The sequence below is a fragment of the Drosophila simulans genome, chromosome 2L (genome assembly GCF_016746395.2).
Source record: "Drosophila simulans strain w501 chromosome 2L, Prin_Dsim_3.1, whole genome shotgun sequence".
In the NCBI taxonomy this organism is placed as follows: Eukaryota; Metazoa; Arthropoda; class Insecta; order Diptera; family Drosophilidae; genus Drosophila; species Drosophila simulans.
The window spans coordinates 2368749-2381432 of NC_052520.2; the positions used below are offsets into that span (position 1 = coordinate 2368749).

At 45.2% G+C, this 12684-nt stretch overlaps 3 protein-coding genes across 9 annotated transcripts; 1 reads left to right on the forward strand and 2 right to left on the reverse strand.

Moving 5' to 3' along the window:
- Nucleotides 1-901: 901 nt before the first annotated feature.
- Nucleotides 902-5627, reverse strand: LOC6730698 (ras-related protein Rab-5B). 3 transcript variants are annotated; one of them, XM_016179159.3, is made up of 6 exons: nucleotides 5490-5627; nucleotides 1760-2184; nucleotides 1573-1693; nucleotides 1214-1382; nucleotides 1037-1150; nucleotides 902-977 (listed from the first exon to the last, which is right to left on the reverse strand). In XM_016179159.3, the coding sequence occupies exons 2-5, from the start codon at nucleotides 2026-2028 to the stop codon at nucleotides 1050-1052; spliced, it is 660 nt and encodes a 219-aa protein (XP_016023129.1). In that variant the 5' UTR covers nucleotides 2029-2184; nucleotides 5490-5627; the 3' UTR covers nucleotides 902-977; nucleotides 1037-1049. The 3 variants fall into 3 exon arrangements, with proteins under 3 accessions (XP_016023129.1, XP_016023131.1, XP_016023130.1); XM_016179161.3 differs by lacking the exon at nucleotides 5490-5627 and adding an exon at nucleotides 5242-5390; XM_016179160.3 differs by lacking the exon at nucleotides 5490-5627 and adding an exon at nucleotides 3993-4009.
- A 292-nt stretch (nucleotides 5628-5919) lies between these two features.
- LOC6730699 (streptococcal hemagglutinin) lies at nucleotides 5920-10811 on the forward strand. Of its 4 annotated transcripts, none has more exons than XM_016179427.3 (3): nucleotides 5920-6335; nucleotides 6911-8849; nucleotides 8952-10811. In XM_016179427.3, exons 2-3 carry the CDS (start codon nucleotides 6957-6959, stop codon nucleotides 9615-9617), a joined length of 2559 nt encoding a protein of 852 aa, XP_016023135.1. In that variant the 5' UTR covers nucleotides 5920-6335; nucleotides 6911-6956; the 3' UTR covers nucleotides 9618-10811. The 4 variants fall into 4 exon arrangements, with proteins under 4 accessions (XP_016023135.1, XP_016023134.1, XP_016023136.1 ...); XM_016179426.3 differs by having other exon boundaries at nucleotides 5921-6111; XM_016179428.3 differs by lacking the exon at nucleotides 5920-6335 and adding an exon at nucleotides 6371-6508.
- LOC6730700 (trans-1,2-dihydrobenzene-1,2-diol dehydrogenase) lies at nucleotides 9783-12199 on the reverse strand. 2 transcript variants are annotated; one of them, XM_002077834.4, is made up of 3 exons: nucleotides 11730-12196; nucleotides 11294-11670; nucleotides 9783-11202 (listed from the first exon to the last, which is right to left on the reverse strand). In XM_002077834.4, the coding sequence occupies exons 1-3, from the start codon at nucleotides 12106-12108 to the stop codon at nucleotides 10951-10953; spliced, it is 1008 nt and encodes a 335-aa protein (XP_002077870.1). In that variant the 5' UTR covers nucleotides 12109-12196; the 3' UTR covers nucleotides 9783-10950. The 2 variants fall into 2 exon arrangements, with proteins under 2 accessions (XP_002077870.1, XP_016023137.1); XM_016179155.3 differs by having other exon boundaries at nucleotides 10900-11224; nucleotides 11730-12199.
- Between the last annotated feature and the right edge of the window lie 485 nt (nucleotides 12200-12684).

The following is a 12684-nucleotide window of genomic DNA, read 5'->3' on the forward strand; positions in this document are numbered from 1 at the left end:
GGATTACGATAGTTTCTCCGTTCTCGTTTACGTTTAAAGATAGTAGCATTAAATCTTCGATTGTTGCTAGAATGTGGAAAATAGTTCAACGCAAGGCGAAATTGAAAAATAAAAAAATCTAAAAGTATGCATAATTGGTTTTCTTTTTTTGTGGTTTTCGTTTTCCCTCATTTTAATATGTGTATATATAATTTATATAAATTGCAACTATCACACGTGTCCGCCGCGACCCGGAGTCGAATCATCCGCGTCCGTAATCGGATCTGGAGTCCGGGCTCCGGAGCCGCAGAGACACACACATTGCCACAAACCGAGGCGAGCGAGGATCTTCAGCCGCTGGCCTGAACATTTGCTCCTTGTGGTGTTTGTTTGTTTTGTTTGTTTTATTTGGAACGCTGCTGAGAACAACTGCAACTGGAATCTGCCCCTCACTTAATGCTCAGAAACTTACACGACATGTAATCTTTACAAATATTCTTTGCTCGCTTAGATGGTTTCGGGGTTTATCTCTTTTTTATACAATACGATTTCAAACTTTCTACGACACGATGAAATCTCCAAAAAACCTGCGCTTTCTTCTCATGTTTAGTTTTCATTATTAATTTGCGTTGTTATTTGAAATGGTTTATGTTGGAATTATTCTGATATTTTAGCTCAATTGCGTGGGTGTCAGTTTGCTTGTATATTTTTTGGACAGATATCGAGCGTAATTGGGGAAAATCGGGTGTGGGAATTTGTAACTAACTTTCTTTAATTGCAACTTTCGTTTATGTTGGGAATGGGAGCTCCTTTGTTTAATGTTTATAATTCTTATGTGGTCTTTATCATTATTGGTTTCGTGGCTCTCAAATGAAATTCGTCCCCTGGGAGAGCCGGCTTTAGGTATTTCTTTCTGATTCTGTTGAATTTTTAAATAATTTTTTTATTTATAATTATCAGCATAAACTTTTCAAATCTCTCGTTGGAAATTTCATTTTCTGCAAAGCCAAAAAGGTATGTTAGTAATGGAACCGTCTTTCCAACGCATTAAACTAACCTACGAAGGGACATCACTTGCAGCAGTTGTTCGTCGGTCGATTTGTTTCGGTTCCAGTCGGCCTTATGCTGGTTCCCTGATTGTTGGCGCCATCGTTCTTAGGTAGTTTCTTGGCTGTGGTTGGGGTAGTGATTAGCAAAGTTGCCGAAGCTTTTACGGCGGCTCTTCATAGCTTACCAATGGCCAAGAAGATGTCGTTCACATTCATGCCCGTCTTGGCGGAGGTTTCCATGAACAGCAGCCCATTCTCCTCGGCATATTGCTTCGCCTCATCGAACTCCACGACGCGAATGTTTGACAAATCTGCCTTGTTGCCGGCCAGCGCAATGACAATGTTTGGTGAGGCCTGGAAAAAAGGTTTTTTAATATATATTTTAGGTAACGCGTGCTCGAATGTTTCGAGTTAAGATCATTGCACTGAGGCACTTCATGAGCAATAATATAAATGCTTCAATAATGAAACGCTCTGCACGATATTGCATTGACCTTGATGGCTTGGGGCGGAAGTAATCCCAAGTTTCCCCGCTGACACTCACTTGTTTATGCAGTTCCTTGACCCAGGTCTTCGCACGCTGAAAACTGTCCTGATTCTGTATATCATACACGACAATAGCGGCCTGCGCTCCTCGATAATACATGGGAGCTAAGCTGTGGTACCTACAAAAGCCAACAGAAGTATGTCAGATAAGCTTCCAGTTGGGTGATCTCTGCATCGATACTTACCGCTCCTGGCCAGCCGTGTCCCAGATCTCGAACTTGACGACGGTGTCCTCTATGCAAATGGTCTGTGTCAGAAAGGCCGCACCTATCGTGCTCTCCTGGTACTCGTGGAACTGTCCCTTAACGAAGCGCAGCACCAGGGAGGACTTGCCCACAGCGGACTCGCCGAGGAGAACCAACTTGAATTGGCAGCTTTTGTTCTGCGAGGTGCCATTGGGCCGCTGCGCCGTTCCAGTGCCGCTGGCACCGCCGCTGCGTGGAGTGGTTGCCATGATCGGTTCGGGTTGGATCGGATGCGAATGCGGATGCGCTCTTCCTCCTCTGAGATGGCAACTGATATTTGGTTCTACGGACGGTTACTGCAACTCACTCCCTCTTCTGCTGAGTAAGCCTTTCGGTAAGATTGCTGCTGAGTGTGGATGCGGAATCTGCAAAATACAAATAATGCATATGAATATTTATAGTAGAGAGTATAAAAACGGATTTGAGTGCTACTAATTCTTCTGCCATAGTGGTAAGTTTTTAGGACTTAAACTCAGTCCCTTGAGTACATGTTGCCCATGTGGATGAATATAAAACCCACATGAAACCGACAGAGGACTGTGTGGCGCCTTTGTTTGTTTAATGACGCCGTCGACAAGCCCAGTTCAATATGTACATTTCCGAGAATATGCACAAAAAGCCGACGTTATCCATCAGTAAATGAAACAGAGGAAAAGGGAAGTGTCTGCCAATGGTCACTGATAAATTCAATTGAAATTGAAAGCAGTACGCCCTACAAAAACCCACATTTGAGCACATATTAGTTTATTTAATTTGTTTTACACATCAGAAAACACACACATTACTACTCGTGTCACTTGGCAACATAATAGTACTGATAAGCTTGTGATAGGAAAATATGTTATGAGTTGTGTTCAGAAAATTCCTTGCGTGACTGCTTCAAACATCCACAAACACAAACATTGTTAATTGCATGTGCAAATACAAACCCATAGACAACTAAAAATACTTTGGCAAACACAAAGGGGAAACCTTATATGTGCCGTTTAGGCGCAATTATTGTTTTCCCCTTTCTTCGTGGCAGATAAGGGGTTTACAAGTAATCGAAACTACAACATTCTTATCGGTCCCTTGTGCGGGAAATCTAAGTTATCGTAAAAGATATTTATTGCTGCTCCTCTAGCGGCTACCGCACAATTGATAATTCACACACTTTCTGGTGGAAAATATTTTGAGGGCGGGTTATTTACAGTGAATTTGTGTACATATATTATTAAAATACATAACACAGGGGTCGCCTCGCATTATTCAGCGGTAATGCGTGTGGCATTCACAGTGTTTTTGTTATCAGCGCCACTTTTTATGAATCATACGCCCCATTGGCCACCACACTTTTACCGAAGTCCCACGATACGTTGATTCCGAAACGAGATATCGTTTTAGACAGTCAGTAATATTTAAAACTGTTTAAAAATATTTACTGTTGCACATATTAACTAAGCTAGAGTCGTATTCAAATCTTCAGACAGTATCGTTCACATGCTTTTCAGCTGCTTAAATATTAGTTTTTATGACCGACGACGGGAATCTCAGAATTCCGACAGAAATTAATTAACACATTGAAGCCAGACTGTACAGTGGTGATAAATCTACGAAGATCGGGGTATGGAATTCTACACGAGTCTTGTTTACTCTGTGGAGAGAAGTGAGCGCAAAGCGGAGAGAATTCACATAGTGAGGGCGGAAGCTGTGATAAAAATCAATGCAAAATAAATTAACGGAGAGACGTGGAGAAAGTAAAAGCGTGACAAACATGTACGCTGTGCGGCGTTATTAAATTAACAAGGAAGGAGGGAGAGAGCAAAATATGCAGGCCCTCTCTTTGCCATTAAAAATGCAGTCAGTCAACAATTGTTTGTTTCTCCCCCTCCCTTTCTTCACTTCAATTGTTTTTTCCCCGAAGACTTTGGAGCCAAGTGCACAGTCACACACACACACAGAGGCCGACAACTTGCTCTCTCTTTTCGAAAAACCGCTCTCTCAATTGCGATAAAGAAATTTCGCCTACAATTACTTTTCATTATCCAGCGAATGAATGACGTATTTTGCTTTTTGTTGCGTCTAAGCCAAAACGAAAACTGCACTTTAAATTTAATTAAAACAAGCAGTGTGTCTCACTAAACCAATGCGAAACTTTCCTTGAGAAGCGGACAGCTGTCAGTAAATAACTCACCGCTAATTGTATAATTTAATCGAACTGTAATTAATGCGGTTTATTAAACTTGTAAGTCACTTGGACAACAGAAGTGACTTTCGCGCCCGTCTGCGGAAAATTCAATAAAATATAAAACAACGTTCAGGAAATTACGGTTCTTTTAGAACAGCTGACGATGCGTCATTCACGCGACTAATACAATTGCAAGTGAATCAAAAGAGAAAATGAGAGCGAGAACAACAACGATACGTACCCACAGCCTTTATCAATCAAATAGGTGTAATGAGTGGAATTAAGTTACCAACTTAATGTTGGATTTCAAAGATATTTAATTTAACTATGAAATAAGGAAAAACGTCCACATAGCTTGTGCTCAACATTTATGAAATAAGTTTTAAATCAACCTTTGGAAAATTAAAACTTTTTTTTCCTTCATATCAACACGGCCCTATTCATGTGAGCTTGACTGTGGAATTGCCTCACTCGAAAAGTCAACAAGTGCAATTTTCTCAGCACGCATATTTGAAGCACGTCTAGAAAACGGAGAATACAATTAGCGTTATATTTACTGTCACACCACACATCACTCCGTAAATATGTATAGCTTGACAAATGCGGTTCTTCCATTTGCAAAGCGAGCAAAAAGGCCTAGAATAAACAAATAGAAGGATGCGATTTTGTTTACATTTGGGCTCTATGGAAATATCAGAGACAAAGACAGTTCTTTTTTTTTGAGAAACTTGCACGATAAGAGAACGGATTGCCGATAAATACACACACACCACACACCCGCACTCTCTCATAACTAAAGACGCAAAACAGGCAGAACAAAGAACCGCGATTTTTGCTCCGTTTTGGCTTTTAAAGCGCTGATAAATCGGGTGATAATGCGGGACAAGATCCGATTTTGTCAGCCTTACTCCATGCCAAAGTGCACCTGCAGTTTTCTTTATCTCTCGACAATGAAACTGAGCACTATCTTAGGCATTGCGACCCACTGTGCACGCTGCACTTGGAGCAGGTCGTACGGCCGTCTCGCTCTAGCGCCCACTCTCATGGGCAACGCACCCAAAATTCAGGGCCATCTATCGCGCTCGCTCTTACACTCGCACTATGGCGGACGGGGCGAAAAAATTTTACACAACTTTCTTAATTAATTACGAGGGGTAAGCAGCAAAAACAACAACGCAAAAGCACTCGACTGTCCGCCGAATTAGGCACTCTTCTTAACGCGGCACTTGGGGACCAGTTGACCATTTGCATTTACGTTTTTCCTTTCAATTGTGTGCCCCAAAACAGCCCCAAGAAACGAAACGAAACGAGCGCAGAGGGAGATAGATAGCGACTGACTCGCCTCTCGCAAAATTATCGTCGCGTCGCAGGTCTTGTTTTTGTCGATTGACTTCCTGGGCGACGTCACCAGTGATTTGCCAACGATTTTTCCCTTTTTTAGCTGCCTTGCCTTGCTAATGGCCAGCGAAATTATCGCCTGGTTTATTAGTAAACTTAACTTACAACTTTCTTGGAATTTTATGTGTGACCGCAGCACGACTGTTGGAATATGCCAAACATATTTTAAGCTCTACTGATGTTTAGCAGAGGCTCCAACAAACGATACATATTTCTATCGATTAGTGGGACCAACATATTCCAAAATATTAATAAAAATTTAATATAAACATTTCACTGTCTTAACGTGAATATATAAAACATATTTGTTTGCTGCACGAGTCAACTAATCAACCATAAAACGGGTATATTGTTTATATTAATTGTCCTATTATGAATTTATGGAATCTATGAGCTTGCAAGAACCGGCTCCATTGGTGAATTTGTTTCAGTTTTTCTTCTGAATTATTTCTTAGCAAATACACGCACCATCTGCTAGTGAGTCACATCTATCTATCACGCTCTATCGTATACACTTTTATCAATTTTCGCCTGGTATTTTTAAGTACATTGGGATCGGTGCAGGACTGGCATGTTGCACGGGTCCAGCGGCGGGCACACTGAATAGAAGAAGTAATAACATTGCGAGGAAATAGAGAAGTGAAAAACTAAAAAAAAGTTTTCGGAAGTGCGAAATGAGTTTTAAAAACTAAATCATTAATTTGGGCGTTGCCAGGCGCTGAGTAAAGTGAGTGTGTTAATAAAAGAATACCGAGCTTTGTGTCCTGATTCGCCTCCTTCACACACACACTCGCACAGACTTGCACAAACACACGCACACAGTTGCGTCTTTCGTCATCTCTCTCGCTCTCAGTTTTTTGTCGCAGCTGCAACGCAAATTGCAAAAAGGATAATTCCCACCGATCTTGCGAGTCCTGTCGTTGGCCTGGCAGCGAAAATATAACCGCAAAGGTGGGCCCCCAAAAAAAGAAGCTAATCAATATTGATTTTGATTAGCGGTGTGTCTACTTTTCGGGTGGTCTCTTTTGTCGTGTGCGAAATTCTCGGGGATCCAGGATTTCAAAGGATTCTGCACACGCACACCCATCCAAGCACAGTGCTCACTCGAGAATGCGAACATCCAAGTAAGCGGAGCATTAAAGCGAATGATATATTTTTAAACCATTACACGTACACAGAAAACAATTGATTTCTTGCGAGCAGTAAAATACATTTTTTATATCCACTTCTATATTGTGTTGCTTAAATGAGCTAAATTAATATTTATAAATATTTAGATAAGTGGTACAGGATACACCCATTAGGCTTTTGGCAATCTTTTTGGTGGATGTGTGATTTGTGGTCAGGAGCTCTTACGAAACGTAAACAGGTGTAATGAATTTACCCAGAAATAAAGTTTTGCATTCCCGGCTGATCTCCCTCTCGAATGGACACTGTACATACACACCTGATCTAGACGTTTTCGCTACCTGCGAAGGAAATTTCCACCACACATTATGTAAAACCGTTTCCCTACTTTCTTGCAGATGACCAATGGAAACTCAATGATCTAGGGACCTCAACGCGGATAGCATGTTCAGTCCTATAAAAAAAATATTTACGTACATACAAAAAAATGCGAGCGGCTCCAATATGTTTAGCCCATCAGGAAACAAGGCCGCCGGCCAAAGGGAGGGGACCACCATCTTAACTGCCCACGACGAAGGCGAAAGGAAGGATCAGCGGAATCTGGATCACAAGGATAATCAGAGCGAACCGGAGGAGCAGCAGCATCAGCTGCAAGTGTTTCCCCACCTGGACGATGACGACGACGACATCGAGAGGCAGATCAAGACCTCCATAATTGACGCCAGCAAAGTGCACGCAGCAAAAGCCAAGGCGTTGGCTTCCCTACCCATGCCGCTTGAGCAGCTCGATGATGAACTGGCGGACTTTGCACACGGACCGGCGGACACCGAACTGGAGGAGCAGTTCCTTGAACTGGAGAACTATCCCAATAATGAGATAATCGTGCTGGGCGATGCGGATCTTAACTCCTCAATAGCTTCCGACGCAGTGTCCGAGGATCCACTGGCAATTGACAACATTCTTGACTCCGCGTCAGTCACCACAAACGAGGAGGTCGACACCAGTGGCGAACTCCTTTGGCTGAAGTTGAACAATGAGACGGAAATGGCCACCAGATCAGCGGAGGTGGCGTCCAACAACCAAGTATCATTGGAGCCTGCCCAGCCCGCCAAACCGAAAGAAGATGAGCTCAGAGATGGTGGGTCTGATTCTGGCTTAGGCAGTGAAACCTCCGCGTTACTCAAGGATCAGGCGGAGAAAGAAGCCGAGCCGGAAATCCAGAAAAAGGTGGAAACCAAGCCTATAAGGTCCAACCTTAAACGGAGACTCGAAGATTCGGAAAGCGATGCTATAGATCTGGTGCCCGACATGTCTGCCCCTCCAGTGGCCGCCCAGAAGCGGACTAAGCGCTCCATCAACTTTGACGAAGTGAAGGTGTTCTACTTTCCACGACAACAGGGCTTCAGTTGTGTACCAACGGCGGGTGGATGCACCTTGGGCATGGGTGCAAGGCATGTAGGCTTTAAGACGATGACCCTGGCCGAGCACGCAGCGGAGTTGAGGCGGGCACATCGCAGCCAGAACCAAGAACTCCAGCCTCGGGGTTCCAGCAGCGACGACAGCGAGGAGTCCGAGGAGGATTACCTAAGCGAGGGTAGTGGCTCCGATGCCGAAGACGGTTCCAATGGCTTCCTACAGCCGGTGACGCCCAAGCAGAGAAGGGCACTGCTGAAAGCGGCGGGCGTGCGCAAAATTGATGCCAGCGAGAAGAGCGAATGCCGCGATATCAGAAACTCCAGGGAAGTGTGCGGCTGCTCCTGCAGGGAGTTTTGCGATCCGGAGACTTGTGCCTGCAGCCAGGCGGGCATTAAATGTCAAGTAGATCGAGCCATGTTTCCGTGCGGATGTACTCGCGAAGCTTGCGGCAACACAGTCGGCCGGGTGGAGTTCAATCCCACAAGGGTGCGAACCCACTATATACACACGGTGATGCGGTTGGATCTCGAGCAGCGGCAGGGCTCGGTTCAAGGCGTCCAGGGAGGACATCTTCAGCCGCAACAGCAGCAACAATCCCAACAGACCATTGGCTATTCCCCGGTGGGAACGGCTGCCTCAACATCCGCGTACTTCCTGCAAACGCAATCGAACTACAGCTCTGGCTACGCTTCACCAGCTTACACACCCGAGAGCAGCGTGAGCTACTATCAACAGCAGGTGCAGCAGCCAGGAGTGCCCACTGCGGGCCAATTGATCCCCCAGCAGCAGCAGGCACAGAGCCAGAGCTATGCGGGCTACGCCCAATTGGACAGCCTGGACTCTGGACTCTTTGCTAGTGGCTCCAATGCCACGCCCTCGTACGGAGAACTATATCAGTCGCTCAGCTATGGCAGCACTCAGGTTAGTTAAATTTATTTATTAGGATTAAATAATACTGATGGTGGCATCTGTATATAAGCTTATATTTCTACATGATGTCAGCTAATCAATTGTCCATCACAGATCACTTCCTATACGGCCGCCTATCAGCAGCATTCGGCGTCACCCGCTGTCGCTGTCGCCCCCGGAGCACCCAGTTCGTGCGCGTATAGCTCCTGTGCGGTGCCTTCGGTGCCGCCGTACGGAAATGCAACCACCACCGCCTCCAGCAACGTTCCCTACCAGACCACCGCTGTCTCCATGACCGCAGCCTCCACCTCCGCCTCGCCGTCACGACTTGTGGGCAATCCAGTTGGTACAGCCACAGCCCCGCCAGCCACTGTGTCATCTTCCCCTGCAGCCGCCAGTGGCAATGAATTTATCAGTTTGAGCACACCGATCGCCAGTTCCTCGCGCCTCTCACAGATTAACGATCTGCTGCAGCACAACCGCAACACCACAGCCGCATTAGTGGCCGTCTCCGAAGGATTGAGCGGTGGAAGGACCTCGTCCAGTGCATCCACCATCGACTCTATCGATACACCGCCCATTGTCGACGACGGGCAGCAGCGAGGATGCATGAGTTTCGAGGCGTTGCCCCCGCCGCTCGTGAATCCAGCTCCCATTGTCGCCGTGGTGGAGAGCAAGCTGCCACCGATGGCATTGCCGGCTCCACATGCTCCTCCATCAGCCCCTCAGCCACGCCAGCCGCTGGAACAGCATCATCTAGAAACAAGCGAGTCCTCCTAGATCACCAAATCGATTTTTCGGGTTGAATTTAGATTTGAATATATGGGATCATTACTTTTTTGGGCAGTTCTCAGAGACTATGAATTGTTGGCTAATTTATTATCTAAAGCAATTACTTTTTTAATTATCGCTTTTATTTTCGCTTTTATTTATCCTGTATTTATCTTTTTTTTTTTTTGTTTATTTTATTTTGTTTATCTATACCACAAATATTTAGTTTTCTACATTTATAGTGCTTATGTTAAAGAATATGTAAAACGACACCAACATTTTTTTGCCGAAGTGAAACTCTGGAGCCTCTGGAGCCACTGAAATTGTACCCTTTGTTGCCATAACAATTTCCCTGAGAATTGTGCAAAGCACCAAGAGACCCACCCTTCGATCGAAACCCGAGGAGGCAGCTGAGAGCTGAGAATAGTTTTTATAGCAATTTTACACAGCAAAAGACTTCATTACGTTTAAGGCGGCGGCGGGCTTGGCTGGAAATGGATTGGGCTGCAAATGGATAAGCAGGGGCAGTAATCAAAATAAACATCGTAGGCGTCACTCATCGACTTCAGGAGGCCTCTTCAGTAGCGGCGAGAGTCATCTAATCGGACTCAAGCCGCCTTGTATAAATCATTTTATTGTTAAATTCGAATTAGTCTCTAAGTGCATACTGTAGTTTAGTTACTTTGTTGCTTAAGTTAAGTTCACTTCGCAAAATCAAGTCCCTTCCTACTCAACTTTAATTTTGTAATCTAAAACGAACAAATTGAGGAAGGACACTTTCTAAAGTCGTTACTACTTGCGTTGCTCCAATGAATTTAATGAGCTGAGAGCCCCAACTCCCTTTCCTTACCATTCTGTGTCAAATCTGATTTAGCCCAGCTTAACTGAAATCGCTTGTTAACCGATTTTGTGTTTTGCATTTTGCATTTAGTTGTGAAGCCAATCTGATTACATACTTTTGTAGATTTATCCTCGATTTAGCTGCGTTTAAGTATTCATTTAGCTCTTAAGTTACTTATTTCTGGCCCTTAGTGTATTAGGCCCAATGAACCAACAACACTTGGCGAAAAACACAGAAAAAAACAACCTACAACATGCAGTACGATGTAGAAATACGTATATGCAACTTGATAACGACAAAAGGAAAATAAAAACGAAAAAATAATTGCAATTATTTAAATAAATATTGAATACAAAATATCAGCATTGCGCCATATGAAATATCGATGTATTTTAAAGATAGTTTGTAGATTCATCGTGGTTATTGTAACAAGATGTCTGATTTGTGATGTATTGATGATGAAATTCAAGTATTTATTAATTACTAAGAGTTCTTCACAGCTCACACATCATATACCACACCGATTTGCCGTCGGATCTCATCCGCAATGGCTGCTAGCTCCAGACTTTCGGCGTGCGTGAATTTGGGACTCTCGAGCAGGCGTTTCTCTATGCAGCGACGCACTTCCTCCGCCTCGTACCTCAGTCCGCAGGTGTTCGTGTAGTGGAAATCAAACTTGGCCCGTGGCAGAGGCCAGGATTCGGGAGGAGCATTCGAGCGGCTCAGCTGGGTGCAGCACCAGTAGTTGGACAGCTGGAAGAGATACACAGTAGAGCTACGACAGCTGCATTGATAATCCCCTGATCCAGGGGTCAGATCCGGAAATACTCGGAGATAAGCTCACCTTAATCTCGCCTTTGGTGCCCGTGATGACGGCATCGTTTTCCAGATTCTCCAGTCCGGTTACCAGAGCCACCAGTCGGCGACCATCGCCATAGTCCAGCATGAACTCGATCTGAACATCCACGCGTTCCTTGTTGAGCTGCGTTCCGCTGGGCAGGATCTTGACGGGAGATACACCGAAAACGAACTGACCCAGCTGCAGGGCGTAGATGCCGATGTCCATGAGGATCGACCCGCCCAGAGATCGGTTGCACACCCGTTCCATGTGGGCCAGGCGAAAGCCGTGCTGTACCTTCACCTGGGTCACCTCCCCAATGACGTCGTTGTTCAGGAGTTCCCTTAGACGATCGTAGCTGGGAAAGAAGCGTGACCACATGCCTGAAAGCAAACCATTATCAACTACTACTTCTGTTTAGTGCGCTCTATGGTATTATTACCCTCCATGAGGAACACTCCACGCTGCTCGGCCAAGGTGTACAGCTCCTTGGCCTGCTCCACGCTCAAGGACATGGGAGTCTCACAGAGCACGTTTTTACCCCTCGCCAACATGAGATGGACGACAGCGTAGTGGAATGGATTGAGGGTGCCCACATACACCACATCCACCTCTCGATCCAGAGCCAGTGCATCGAAGCCATCGTAGTGCCTGGGTATTTGATTCCTCTGGGCGAACTGCTGCGCCCGCTGGCCATCCACATCGGCCACGGCCACCACTACGTGACGGGACTTCTCCACGGTTCCCAGGGCGGTTACAAAGTCCTGCGTTATCCTGCCCGCTGCCGCGATGCCCCAGTTCAGATTCGCCTGGCTCTGCATTGCGACTCTACGACTCCAGATGTGCTGTATGCTATGTGGGTATCCGTTCTGCTTTTGAGTCGAGTCTCGCGCGGGCCCGTGTCCGGGCAGCTACTGACGCCATGATAATGATACTGAGTGCCAGTCCCGAGGGTCTCCTATCAGTCCCTGGCATCTGCATTCATTGCAATTTTCGTATTCCATTGCATTCCGGTTGATAAGGAACCACCCAGATCCGCACACTGGCGCTCTGTAGTTGCATTTTCGGGCGACTCGTCTCGGTTTCCTATAAACCCTATAGAATATAGACCATCCCGTATTTATATTATCCATGTTCCTTATCCTTTTTAATGACTTTGAACCATAGGTTTCTATTGCTAAGGACCGTAGGGTTTCCAAACTGATCACAAGGTTTTCGAATCTCTAAAGAGCCCTTGCTATGAAGTACTATAGAACTATTCTACGCAATTGCACTTATCTTATCTCTCAGAACTAAGACGAGCCCCCTTTTTTGATCATTATCTACAAAACGCCTATTAAACTTGTGAAAAGTACAGTTGGGGTACAAAACGTTCAAATATTAGATAATAATGAGAA